The 13,993-nt window shown below is 47.2% G+C and overlaps 1 protein-coding gene across 1 annotated transcript in view; it reads right to left on the bottom strand.

Annotated features, from left to right (window-relative positions):
- Window positions 1–11,291, bottom strand: part of BCAR1 (BCAR1 scaffold protein, Cas family member) — a 111,699-nt gene extending 100,408 nt beyond the window's left edge. The window contains 1 exon segment of the mRNA XM_020963643.2: window positions 10,761–11,291. Coding sequence (XP_020819302.1) covers window positions 10,761–10,772 — 12 coding nt within the window. The 5' untranslated portion in view covers window positions 10,773–11,291.
- Between the last annotated feature and the right edge of the window lie 2,702 nt (window positions 11,292–13,993).

A 13,993-nucleotide genomic window follows, 5' to 3' on the forward strand; every position in this document is an offset into this window, starting at 1 on the left:
CACCACCCAAAGAAATGACATTGACCAAATCAAGACTGTCCAGGGAAAGCTAACCAGAAAGGCGAAGGCCCTGCTAGGATGGTGTCAAAGAACAAAAATACTAACATTTGTGTTGTAGGCCCAAGTCTGCCAGAAACCATTTTGTAATCCATTAACACCCCAAATCCAAGCATTTCTAGCCTACAGAGAGAGATGCCCAACTGACAGAGTCTGTACTGATACCCTGGGATATCTCTCTACCCCAAGACAATCAGAAGTAACATTCATAGGAATCTTGAACCAGGAAAAGGTCAAACTATGTTAAAATACAGCTTTTTTTTTTTGGAGGGGAGGTATCAAGAACTACTTAATTCCTTCTTGCACCAATCCCCTACAGAGTTGAGAAGACTTCCTATAATCAAGAAGCAATGGAAAAGAGGGTCCTGCCCCCAGGTGGGTCAGAGTGACCACCCCTTCAGGAGTTGGGGAAAACAATGAGGTCACTACACTTACACATTCAAAGGCTTTGATTTCTTGCTGGTGTTCTTGTTTGTTCTTGACTTTCCAGATACTTTCCTAAAAGGAAGAGTCTGCAAAGGGTCCTAGGTTAGAGAAATATCATTTCTTCGTACGTTCAGTTGAACAGAAGAGGAATGAGGTTTGTTCTTTGTAACCCCAGGAGGGTGAACTAGTTACAGCAGTGGGTGGAAATCGCAAGGAAGCACCTTCTGAAAAAGAAGAATTGCCCAAAAAAGTTGTTCTCCCTTGCTAGAGGCCATAAGCAGTGGACTCATGACCCCTCAATGGGGACACGACAAAGGGCATTGTTGTTCCAAAGGGCATTGTTGTTCCGGTATGGTTTGCACTAGACAGCCTCTAGGGACATCTCTTCCAGCTCAGACTCTCTGAGATCCAGTCCATGCTACTGGGGAGACAAAGTATGTAAAACATGACCCTTGATGCGTATACATGGCCATGAGGTAGAAGTCGAGGGCTATCCAAGTTTAGAGAAGGGAGAAACTGAGTAAAGAGCTCAAACAGTAGAGGAGCCTTCCTGTAAGAGAATCACAGTGAGGTTCTGAAGGGTCAGTAGGATTGGGATCGGTTTAAGAAAGGAGGGAGAGTATATAGTATTCCAGGCACTATGCTAGGCCCCTGGAGAGACACAGACAAAAATGAAACAGTCCCTGCCCTCAAGGAGCTTCCATTCTAGAGAGAGATACATCAAAGTACAGACACACTAGATACAAAATAAACACAAGGTAATTTGGTGAGGAAGCCCTAGTAGGGAGTGGCTTCTAAGCTGAGCTTTGAAGGAAATCAGGGAACCTGAAATGTGGAGGGAAGGATGGAGGACATTCTGGGCATCGGGAACAGCCAGTAGAAAGGCTCAAAAGATAGTGTTGTTTATGAGGAACAATAAATAAGAAATTTAGTTCATATGGAGCATGAAAGGGAGAAATATGTAAGTCTGGAAAAGTAAGGTGAACTAGGTTGCAAAGGGCTTAGAATGCCAAACAGAGGCCTTTGTACAGCTAATAATCCTGTAGCCCAAGATAAGGTCCATCTCTTGTATCTGGCTTAGCCCTCAGACACACCCACCCAGCTCCCATCACTAACAGCATACTGTAATACCATAATACAATAAGAAACCACCAGGGCCAGTCACAAAAGCTTCATTAGCTGATTACGTAAACTTGAAAAGCTTGTGCACAAAAAACTTAACACATAGGAGAAGAGGAGTCCAGATCAACTAGGGAAAAAAAACCTTTGTATCAAATATTTCTGATAAGAGCTTGATTTCCAAGATACGTAGGCAGTTAATAGAAACCTAACACCAAAAGCCATTTCCCCAATAGATAAGTAGCCAAAGGATATGAACAGATGTCCAAAAAAAAATTGCAACATGTATAGCCTATATTAAATTGCTTAATGTTTCCGGGAGGGGGGAGGTGAGAAAATTTGGAACTCAACATTTTTTTTAAATGAAGGTTAAAAATTGTCTTTAGGTGTAATTGGGGGAAAATAATTTTTTAAAAAATTGCAAACTATTAACAATCATATAAAAATGCCCCAAACCATCGGTATAATCATTCTGGAAAACAATTTGAAATTATGCAGATAAAGTTCCTTTTGACCCAGGGATAGCACTTCTAGGCAGTCAGGCTTACCAGGCACTGTGCTAGCCCAGAGGACACATATAGACACACACACACACACACACCACACACACACACACACAACACACACACACGTTCCTTGCCTTCACAAGGAGCTCATGATCTAAAGTGGGAAATTACAAGCAAACAACTATGTTCAAACTAGCTATACAAGATAAATAGGAAATTAAAAGAGGAAAGAAACTAGAATAAAAAGTGGTTGGGAAAAGCTTCCTTGTGGAAGATGGGATTTTAGTTGGGACCTGAAGGAAGCTGGGAAGCCAGGAGGCAGAGATGAGGGGGTAGAGCATTCCACGCACGAGGCATAGTCAGAGAAAATGCCAGAGATGGAGTGTCTCATTTGGGCAACCTCGAGGAAGCCGGTATCGCTGCACTGAAGAGTATACTCTGCTTCTGCTGCTCTGCCTGGCTTCCATTTGAACTAGCTGCCCCTCCCAGGATAAACTCATCACCTGCAATCCCACCACCATGCCCCTCTTAGCTGTCACTATCTTCTTCAACCTCCTCTCCGCTCGGATTGGAAGACTGGACAGTGGAGTACCAAACTCTTCCCAATACCTTCCATTATAGGGAGCAGAAGCTGGACTTTTCAGCATCTGCTGCTCTACCTGGGTTCAACTCCACGGAACAAGATGAGCTCCCTGCCCCTGCCAGGTACCCCCTGGTGTAGATACCTTCCTCGTCAAGCAACAGTTCATAATGATCTATCCCTACAAAAATAAGCATACGCTGGGCTGGGTCTGCCCAAGGAAACACCTGTTTATAACAGGCTTTACAACAGGTCACATACCTGATACTTTAATTTTTCATCTTCTCAGAACACCAACCAGAGGCATCATTGTTGGGTGTGTTTACATGATTGTGTGTTTTAACCCATCAGCCCAAGTACAGTCCTATTTAAAACCTTAGAACTTTCAACATATTGCCAAACTGGTAGATGGAGATTAAAATAAATGTTTCACGAGAGGAAAAAATAAAAACAACACCTGGCTGGGACTGAGAAAAAAAACAACTGGATTTATATACTGTAGTGCTTTGAGCTCTGCAAAGGTCTTTACCTACGTCAGCTGATTTGATCTTCATAGCCATTATTTTCCCTATTTTACAGATGGGGAAACTGAGACTGACAAACATGAAGCAACCTGCCTGGGGTCACACAGCTGATTGAAGTCATCTCTGAACTCGGGTCCTCCTGATTTGCGCCCAGCACTCCATTCGCTGTACCACTTGGGTGACTGAGTAGTAGATGTCTCATCCTAACCTCAGGACTGCAAGAAACCTTAGGCATGATCCAGCTAAATTAGGAAGTAGCATGATGTCATTTAGTCACACCGACTCTCCGTGACCCCATTTAGAGTTTTCTTGGCAGAGATACTGGAGTGGTTTGCCATTTCCTTCTCCAGCTTATTTCACAGATGAGGAAACTGAGGCAAACTGAATTAAATGACTTGCCCAGGGTCACACAGCAAGGAAGTGTCTGAGGCTGGATTTGAACTCAGGTCTTCCTGACTCCAGGCCCAGATCCTGCCTCTGATACTTGCTACCTGTATGAGCAAGTCAACCTCTCCGGCTCTCAATTTCCTCATCTGTAAACTGAGTGGCTTGGAATCCATGGCCTGTGAGATAGGAAGCCCCTTTCAGCTCTAGGATCTACAATCCTATTTTACAGACAGAAAAACTGAGGCCCAAGAGGAAAAGTGACTTATCCAAGGTCATACAGTGATTTCACGGCAGAACTACAAAATCATAGCCCCCTCCCTCGTTTACTGTTTCCCAACTTGTTAACACATCTCTCTTCCACGTTAGCCCTTCTCTCAGACGGCCAAAATTCCTATAAACTTGTTCAGTCACTAAGTCTCCTACATCCAAATCCCGCTGGTACCAACGCTACCATTTCCCCCCACATACGTGCACACAAATACAATTCAAATCTGAATCCTGATTCTCCGTCCATCCCCACCCCTTGAGCTCCTTCCCAGCACTCGGTCTGGCAGCTGCCACTTAGCGAGTCTGCTGTGGTGTCCTCACAGAAGCTCTCTGTCGCATGAGCACTGAATTAAGACGATATTGGTTTATATCAGCTGGGTATTAGCATGACTAACTCAGGACAATTCCCTGGTGTCCTCTGACGCCACTTGACACACAGGCCCCAGCATCACCCTGGATCCGAATTAAAGCTTCACAAAAAGAAGGATATCCTAGAAGCAGCTCAGACCTGCTACGGTCATTAAGGGGAAACTGAGATTAAGAGATGGCTATAGTAATATTCCCTTTCTCCCTGGATATTTTTTAAATGACTGAAGAAAATGCACAGAAAACGGAATTTTATTTTTTAAAATGGGTTCTTTTTTAAACTAATTCAATAAACATTTACTAACCCCTAGCTGTGGGGCAGCTAGATGGTGCAGTGGGTGGAGCACTGGCCTTAGAGTCAGGAAGATATGAGTTCAAATGCAGCATCAGACATTAGCTGTGTGAACCAGGCAAGTCACTTAACCCTGTCTGCCTCAGTTCCTCATCTGTAAAATGGGGACACACTGGAGTTTAAGGAAATGGCAAACCACTCCAGAGTCTTTACCAAGATGGACCTGTCACGAAGAGTCACAGACTGAACAGCTGAACAGCCCACTGTGTACAGGAATTCTATTTCAAAAGAGAGGGGTCAGGATTGAAGGGGTGATTTCATTAGAGATTCTAGATGGCAGCTTCTTGGAAGGGGAGCTGTTGTGGCCAGGGTCATCCAGCCAGGATGTGTCAGAGGCAGCCCTGGAACTCAGGCCTTCCTGGTTTTGAGGTCAACTCTCCATCCTTTCCAGCCTAGTGCCTCTCAGAAAAAAAGGAAAATAAGCCATGCTCCTTTCCCTCAGGAAGCTTTCCTATCTAATAGAGAAGGATAAAACGGGGGCACAAAGTTAAACTAACCGCCCAAAGAAAGGCATGACGGATCAATGCTGGGAGATCTGCAGAAGGGGCAAAGATGACTTCTAGTCAAGGAGGATCAGGGAAGAGGCGGCAGCTAAGCCCAACCTTGGGAGACAGGAGGATTTCAATGGTTCAAGAGTGAAAAGATAGGGGGAGGGGAAGAGATATTCCATGTGCAAAGGAAGGAACAGGGCAGATGAGTTCAGCCAACAGGGAGGAGTCCAGTTTAGCTGGGGCAGAGATGACATGTGAGGGAGTAGTGGGAGGTAGGGTGGAAGGGCAGGCTGCAGCCACACTGTGGAAGGTTCAGCACCCCAGGATGTAGCACGGTGACCAATGGATATGGGAGAAGCTAAGAAAACACTCTGGCCTCCAATGAGACACCATACTTACTTGGTGCCCCTATCCTTGATAGCAAAACTGCCTCTATAATGCCATTCTTCCTTATTACTCTGTGAAGTGTTGAGCTGCCCAGTTCAGATACTATAATAATAATAACTAACATTTCTATAGTCTTTTAAGGTTTTTGAAACACTTTGCATCTTTGACAACCCTATGCCAACCCTACTCTCATTATCCCTATCTCCCAGATGAGGAAACTAAATCTGAGAGAGGTCATGACTTGCTCACAGTCACAGAAAGAGTAAATGCCCAAGGCAGGATCTTTTCTGCAGCTATCTAGTGTGCCACCTAGACATCCATACTGGGAAACCAAGGTACAGAGCAGAGTAGAGCCCCACAGATGCCTAGTGAATCATCTGCAAAGCAGAATGACTTTATCATGCATCTGTTTGCTCATGGAATGCCTTCCCCCCATCCTCAACTCCACCCTTCAACTGTTCAAATCCCTTTGGCCTTCCAAGGCTCTTCCCCTTATCTGCAAACACATTTCCATGAAATCCAGTCCCAGGGACATCGCTGTAAGAAGCATCAAGAGGGTAACTGTCTACAAAATGTCTAGAGGCCAAAGTTCCTTCTCCCAACTGAGAGAAGCTGAGTGAAGGGACCCAGCTGCCCAAGCTCTTCGGCACAATAGATGGATGCTGCTGCCCACCCCTCTGGAATTCAGCCTAAAATTCAGCAGGCCTCAATGTGACCCTTCAAAGCCATGTTTTTCTTAGCCTAGATGCCTGGGAAAAATCAACCACTCAATCAGTCACTCAACCCAGGCCCATTTACACTGGCAAAAAAAATTGCACTAAATAAATAAATAAACAAACAAACAAACAAACAAATAAATAAATAACAGAAGCCAATGCCACCTCTTCTTGCCCTTTCCCTCCCTACAGAGCTTGGTGCTAGCTTCAGTTCTCAGGGCATCTTGTCATTTCTTTGGGACTAAATGTCCTGCCTCAGCATTATTTCGGATAATGAGAGCCACAGTGAATTCCTGAGCTTAAAATCCAAATGTGGCCGTGGGCACAGACATGATCCACAGCTATTCTGAGCTCAGTGTGTTTCAGGCACTAAAAGAGACAGACCGCTCTGCCTGGAAACTTCCCTGTGGCCATCCCTCAGCAGATGAAAGCAATTTCAGACTTTCTCTTCCACTCCAAAACTGAAGGGTGAAAAAAAACCCTCTCCACCCCCACCACCCACCCCCAACCACCCACTCACAGATCTTGCCTGAGGGCCCAGGATATCTCTGCTCTGATGTGAGGAATAAAGCTTCTTGGAAGACAAATTTATAAAATAGCCACGTTTCCACCCCAAAACAAATCCATGCTTAGCCGTCTCTGCCAGAAGGTTTCTAGCTAATTAGAAGTCAGCCGTTAAATGGGCTTCCCTGTTTTGTCCACATTTGGTTTCTGGTGGAAGGGTACCTGATGAGATGATGGCCAGCCAGCCCATCAGGGTGTCCCTTCTTCACCTCATCCCAATCTCCCATCTGCCCCACCCCCTTCATTGCTCCCAGGGAGGCTCACAGGCTGATCTCACCAAATGTGACAGGAAGGCAGAGCCAGATGGGGGCCCAGCCACCTGGTAACAATAACAGTACCCATAGAGGCAGAAATGAGGTCACTTGGGTAACTTACCAAGCTGATTAGTATACAGAATCCTCATTGTCCCAACCCCAATACCTCCCTGCCCATCCCTTTGCCCCCAAGTACAATCAGGGACTCTGGGGTAACTGGATGAAGATACTATTCTTCTCCTCTGACTCTTACCTCCAACTCTTGGACTCCCAGCTCCAAGCAAGGCTTAGTTCAAGGTCCAGCCTTCTATAAGAGGCTTTCCTGATTCTCACTGATTAGCACTTCCTCAGCCTTTAATTACTTTCCATGTATTTTAAATCAGCAGAATAAAATCTCCTTAGGCAGGGACTACTGTGTGTGTATGTGTATATGTGTGTGTGTGTGATGTTGGGCTTAGAAAATCAGGAAGACCTAAGTTCAAAATTAAACTCAGACATTCTGTGTGACCCTAGGCAAGTCACTTAACCTCTCTTAGCCTCAGCTTCTTCATCTGTAAAATGGGGATAATAATAGCACCTACCACCAAGGTTGTGAGAATCAAGTAAGACAATATTAAAGAGCCATATAAATGCTAGCTGTTAGTATTCTTTATACCCCCAGAGTCCTAATATTTTTGTTGTTGTTCAGTCATTTCAGTGGGGCCTGACTCTTCGGGACCCCATTTGGGATTTTCTTGGCAAAGATACTGGAGTAGTTTCTCATTTCCTTTTCCAGCTCATTTTACAGATAAGGAAACAGAGGCAAACAGGGTGAAGTGACTTGCCCAGGGTCACACAGCTAGTAAGTGTATGAGGCTGGATTTGAATTCAGGTCTTCCTTGCTCCAGACCAGGTGCTCTATTTGACACCTAGTTGCCCCTAGAGCCAAGTACTTAGTAGGCCCTTAAATGCTAGCCGAACCAAATGATCTTTTAAAATGATGTCCCAGTTTTCCAAATTTTCCAGCAGTGGGTCAGCACAGCCCAGCTTTATGCAACCTTCACTCATGGAAACCTCTCTGTACAGTCACAGTGTCTCACTCAGAAATACCACAGCCAACCTAAACTGAGTCTCTGATATTTGCATCCCAGTACAGCAAGGATGGGGCAGAATGGGGCCAGCCAGAGGCCTCCCTAACTTAACCAAGTTCCCCAAAACTAGCTGTGAAAACTGTGGGACTGTGGTCAGTTTCTTAAAGAAAAGGACCCAAGAAAAGGGCAGAGGTGGGATTTGGCAGGAATAGTTTGTTTCAGTTTTAAACATTCGATGATTCTATAATAATTAGGCTGGAAACACTTTAAAACAGAATTGTTAAGCAAGGGGGAAGAGAATCACAACACCCAATGAAAGCCCTAATTTTTTCTTCTGTAACTCTGAATTACCCTGCTTCTACTGTGGGCGGGAGCCAGCCTCTAATTCCATAATAACAAGGCACAGTACTTACATACCATCTTTCATCCAGTAATCTCCAAACACTTTACAGCAGTTAATTACGACTCAAATCTACCCCCTGTGAAGAAGATACAGTATGATTGCTTCATAGTAAAGAGATAGGAAAATGGCTGTGGGGGGGTCAAAATGGGGAGATTAAGGACCCAGAAACAAGCTGGAACAACTGGAGGTCCATGGCCATCTTGACAAAATATAGGGCAAGAGAGGCTAGGGATTGGATTCAGCAGAATAATGAGTAAATGAGATACCCAAATTTGTGACATCATAGCTAGAAGGGACCCTTAGAGATGATTTAGTCCAATCCTTATCTCTTCCTTCCTCTATTCCATGGATTTAATTCAACAAACATTAATTAAGAACCTATTACTAGATACTGAGAATAGAAAAAAAAATCCTTGCCTTCAAGGGGCTTACATTCCACTGGGGTAATATACAACATGTCCCAATAAATAAATACAGGGTAATTGAAGGAAAGAGAAAGTATTAACAACTGAGGGAAGAGAGGAAGCTTCCTGGAGGTGCTAGTACCTGAACTGATCCATAAAGGTAAGGATGAGGAAACTAAGGCCCCATTAAGGTAAAGGGATTTTGCTCAAGTCACACAGGAAAGATGTTCCAGGTCTGGGATTTCAGTGTCCTTTCACTCTATCACACAAAGCAATCCCTTCTTTGAGAGCAATATCTGAGAATCTGCCTTATCAGTTTACCCATCTGCAGAACAGGATACTGTCTGGCAATGGGGAGCCCTGTAGGACAACTAATAACTTGGCCCAAGGTACCACAGAAACACCTTCAAGGTTGGATGACTGGAGCCCTGGAAGAGGCCACAGAAAAACTATCTTTTGTGGCAGGATTTGGATCTTGGAGTCATAACAATTATCCCCAAAGCTGGTGATGAGGTCTAATAACAGCAGCTCAAAGAGAGGGGGAGAAAAGGGTCATGGAATAAGAGAAACTGAACATTGGCTTTCCATAAGTAAGACTACAGAGAAGCTAAGTTTGTCCCAGAAGTTGTCAAAGAGCACTGGACCAGCAGAGAAATGTTTTCCTACCTGCTGGTGGAAAGAAACATGATACTTAAGTCAGTTAGTGATGTGTCTTGAACTGTGAAACAGATTTAATCACCTTTCCCTTGCTTTGCTTTTTTCTCCCCCATATGCCTCATTTTCAGTATCTGACCTTGATGGTGTTGATCTCTTTCCATGGAATAAAGTCCTTCCCCACTCCAATCCTCCCCTGGGGGAGAAGGGGAATAAAAACCTCAGAGTTGGCTTGGATTAAAACCATCTCCACCAGCAGCACCACCATAAAGCCTCTAACTAACGCACAGGCTTACAAGATTTTCCTTTCCAGATCACCCTGAAGTGTAGGCACCTCCCCACCCCCAGCCCACAGAGCCTCGGTCCCAGGTGGCAAGGGTGGGAAGGACCATTCATTGTAGTAAACAGAAGCCAAGAGCGGGGGGACGCGCTCAGGCCAAGAACCTGCTGATCTGGTGTCTCCTTAGTACTCCCCTGCTGGGGCCCTGCTTTGGAAGGGAACTGCTCACGGCCCAGGGCAGCTGGCACCATCAGCACCGACTGGGCAGACAACCCAGACATTAGCCAAACCAGAGCCCAGCCTAGAACTGGAAACTCAGAAAGGGCCAGGCAGCTGGAAGGATGGGAGTAGAGGAAAGGAAAGAAGGAGGGAGGAAGGGCCTGAGGGAGAAGGGGAAATGCTAAGTAGTTCGGAGAAGTTAAACAAAAGTTTCCGGGGGATTTTATGCAGCAGGAGGAAAAGTTTGAAGGTAGAGACATCTGGCTAGGACGGGAGAGTTTTCCCTGGGTCTCCTAGCTGTCCATTTTGCTGTCAAGTGACGGCACAAAATCGGTGTCTCGGAGATCCGTACCCAACTCTCCATCCTCGCTGTCTCGGGAACCAAAAAAAGCAAAGCCCTCAGAGGAGGAGGAAGTGGGGGAAGAAGCCCCTTCTCCGATCATTTCGGGAGGGGTGGGAGGCACGGAGAGGGGCGGCACAGGAAAATCACACCCCCCAGCCGAACACCCCCCCCAAAGTCATCGCACACGAATAAAGCCGGTCTGGTGCAGCCCCACCTCCCCCACCCCACCCCCGCTCTCCCCGGGGGGCCCCGCGCGCTCTGCCCAGGCCGGCTGCCAGGTCCCCGCAGAGCGGCACGCGCCGGCAGCCCGGCTCCCGGGGTCCCCTAGTTCCCCGCTCCGCCCCTCTGGCAAGCCTGGCACAAAGGCGGCGGCGGCGGGCGCGGTACTCACCGGCACAGACATCTTGGCGGCCGTCGCTGTGGGCTGGGGATGCTCCTCCACTCCCTCGGCTCGCTCTCCTCCTGCGAGGTCTGGGGGGGCGCGCGGCGGGGGCCCGGTTCCCCGGTCCAGGAGCAGCTCCCGCCCGGGGAAGCTGCGGGGCGCGTGGCGGGGCTGCTGCCGCTGCTGCTGCTGCAGGGGGCGGCGGCGGCCTCTCGGCTCGGGGCACCCCGGGCGGGTCCTCGCGATCAGAGCCCCGCGGAGGCACCGGGGCGCATCCCGAGGCTCTCCTCCCCGGAGGCGGGGGCTGGGGCTCTGCTGGGGTTGGGGCGCTCGAGCTCTCCACCCGCCCCTTTCGCTCCCTCGGGGGCCAGGGCCAGCCGCCCCAGCCCGCCCCGTGGGGGCCGGGACTCCGGGGGGCCGCGAGGGCAGGCTAGCCCGCTGCCTGGATCGGGCCGCTAGCTCGGGGTGGCTGGGGGCGCACGCAGCCCGAGCCGGTCGGTGCAACTCGGTTCTGCCTAACCCCCGTGCGCAGGCGCTCCTGCTCGGCCGCCGCCGCCGCCGCCGCCGCCGCCTCCTCCTCCTCCTCCTCCTCCTCCTCCTCCTCCTCCTCCCCCTCCTTAGAACGCAGGGCTCTGTTAAAGGGAAGAACCCTGGCCCTTTTTTTTTGACATTCAGGGGCTCACAAGAGAAACTGAGGCTTCCTTCCTTTCACTATGAGATTACATTCTTATTTGTACTGTATTGTATACAACTCGTCTGTGACAGTTGTTTGCATGTTGCCTCTCCATTAGAATATAAGCTCCTTGAGGGCAGGGGCTGTGTTTGCGCCTTTCTTTGTATTCTTCGTTCTTAGAACGGTGTAGTATGTAGTAAGTGTTGGATAATAAATACATCCTGGAGACTTTACCAGGGCTGGCGACCCCATACCACTATCGAGGCATGAGGGGGTGCGGGGGAGGGCTTTCTTTGTATCTCCAGCGCTTAGCACCCTACCTGGCACGTAGTAAACGCTTAATATATTTTTGTTGAGGTTGAAAACGGGCTGGAGAGGCAGTTGTGGAATAATGAGGAGACCTGAGGTTGATTCAGGAGCCTGCGCTTCTTAATTCAGTGAATATGCTCGGGCTGCTTGAGTTAGTGGGGGCCTGGACCTACAGCTAGAAGAGACTTTGTTCTTCTCCAAAGGCCTTAAGCGGATGGAAAGATCCAGGGAGGTTGTGACTTAACCAAGGTCACAAGAGTAAGTAGAGCCAGTATTGGGATGAATGAATGGATGGATTGGAATAAATGAATGAATGAATGAATGAATGAATGAATGAATGAATGAATGAATGAAAGAAAAAGCATTGTTTTCCATGTGCCCAGAACAGAACTAAAGGCTAGGATTACAAATGCACCTAGGTGGCGCAGTAGATAGAGCTCTGGCCTTGGAGTCAGGAGGACGTGACTTCAAATCCAGTCCCAGACACATGACATTTACTAGCTGTGTGACCCTGAGCAAGACACTTAACCCCCGATTGCCTCACAAAAAAAAAGTCCCTGTCCTCAAAGAGCTTACATTCTATAGAGTAAACAAACCCCACAGAAAGGTGATGGTCAGGGGCAGTTAGGTGGCACAGTGAATAGAACACCAGCCCTGGATTCAGGAGGATCTGAGTTCAAATCTGGCCTCAGACACATAACACTTACTAGCTGTGTGACCCTGGACAAGTCACTTAACCCTATTGCCTAGCAGGGGAAAAAAAAAGGGTGATGGTCTCAGGGAGGGGCAATTTGGTCCAGCATGTTACTAGGGTGATGAATAGAATTATAGAAGATTAGATCAATAGGGAACTAAGGCTAAAAGTTGAATTGGTTGTTGCCAGATCTCGGGGAGTGAGAGGAATTGTCCAGGACATTTGTGGAAAAGAAAGCAAGATTAAAACATAAGCTGTCTGGCTACATGGTCAGCCCCGTTTCCACTGTGCCAAGCTGTCTTAGCTTCTCTGAGGCTCAGTTTTCTCCTATGTAAATACACCAAGAGTTGTGATCTCATCCGTTTGGGAACTCCTTCCTCTCCTGGAGACCTCAGTTCCTCCCAGGCCTGATAGACAGGATTGATGAGTTGCTGAGACCCTCTTTCTGCCATGCTGCAGCACCCTCACTCACCACCCACCCACCCCCTTCCCACTTCTTAGTCTAGGAACAGGAATCAAATCAACACGGCAGAAGGGATAGTGACCGGACTTGGAATCAAGAAGACCCGGCCTCCAACATTTACTACCTCTGAGACCCTGGGCAAGTCACTTCATCTCTGTTTGCCTCAGTTTCTTCAACTATAAAATGGGAATAACAATAGCACCAGGGTTGTTGTGAGGATAAAATGTGATGTTTGTAAAGTGCTTTGTAAACCTTAAAGCCAGTTGTTGTTGAGTCAAATCAGACTCTTTGTGACCCTATTTAGGGTTTTCTTGGCTGGAGTTGTTTGCCATTTCCTTCTCCAGCTCATTTTATAGATGAGGAAACTGAGTTAAGTGACTTGCCCAGGGTCACACAGCTAGTAAGTGTCTGAGGCTGGATTTGAACTCAGGTCTTCCTGACTCCAGGGTGCTCTATTCACTGCACCCACCTAGCCCAAGCTAGCTATACTATCTGCAAAAAGAGGGAGCTGAACTATAGGGCTTCTAAGGTCCCCTCCAGCTCTGATTCTGCAATCCTATAAACACTACCACTCCCCACAAAGGGCCAATCAATTGTCCTATGCCCAAGTTTACCATTCCTGTGACTTCCCAGACTAACCCATTCCTCTTTGGCTCTTACTCCTCTATACCTCTGTGTTCTCCTCCTCTACTAGAATGCAAGCTCCTTGACAGAGATGGTCTTCCTTGCTTTTTTGCATTTGTATCTTCGGCTCAGTTCCCATCATGCAGTAAACATTTAATCAGTGTTGTTGCCTTCCCCCCACACTCACACTCATTCATGCTTTTATTTATCCTTGTAAAGACAACAAGCATTGTTATGCCCATTTTACAGATAAGGAAACAGGCTCAAAGAGGCTAATGACTTGTCCATGGTCACACAGCTAGTATCAGAGGCCAGATCTGAACCCAGATCATCTTAATTCTAGGTTCAGTCCACCATCCACTATGCCATTCTAGCATTTTCTTTATTGATCCCTCAGTAATACAGGACAGGAAGGTGGAGTTGTAATTCATTGGATCACAGGAGTTAGAGCTGAAAGGAAATATAGAGATTAGACAGTA

This window comes from Phascolarctos cinereus, unplaced genomic scaffold, assembly GCF_003287225.1.
Source record: "Phascolarctos cinereus isolate Bilbo 61053 unplaced genomic scaffold, phaCin_HiC Scaffold_2;HRSCAF=192, whole genome shotgun sequence".
Taxonomy (NCBI): domain Eukaryota; kingdom Metazoa; phylum Chordata; class Mammalia; order Diprotodontia; family Phascolarctidae; genus Phascolarctos; species Phascolarctos cinereus.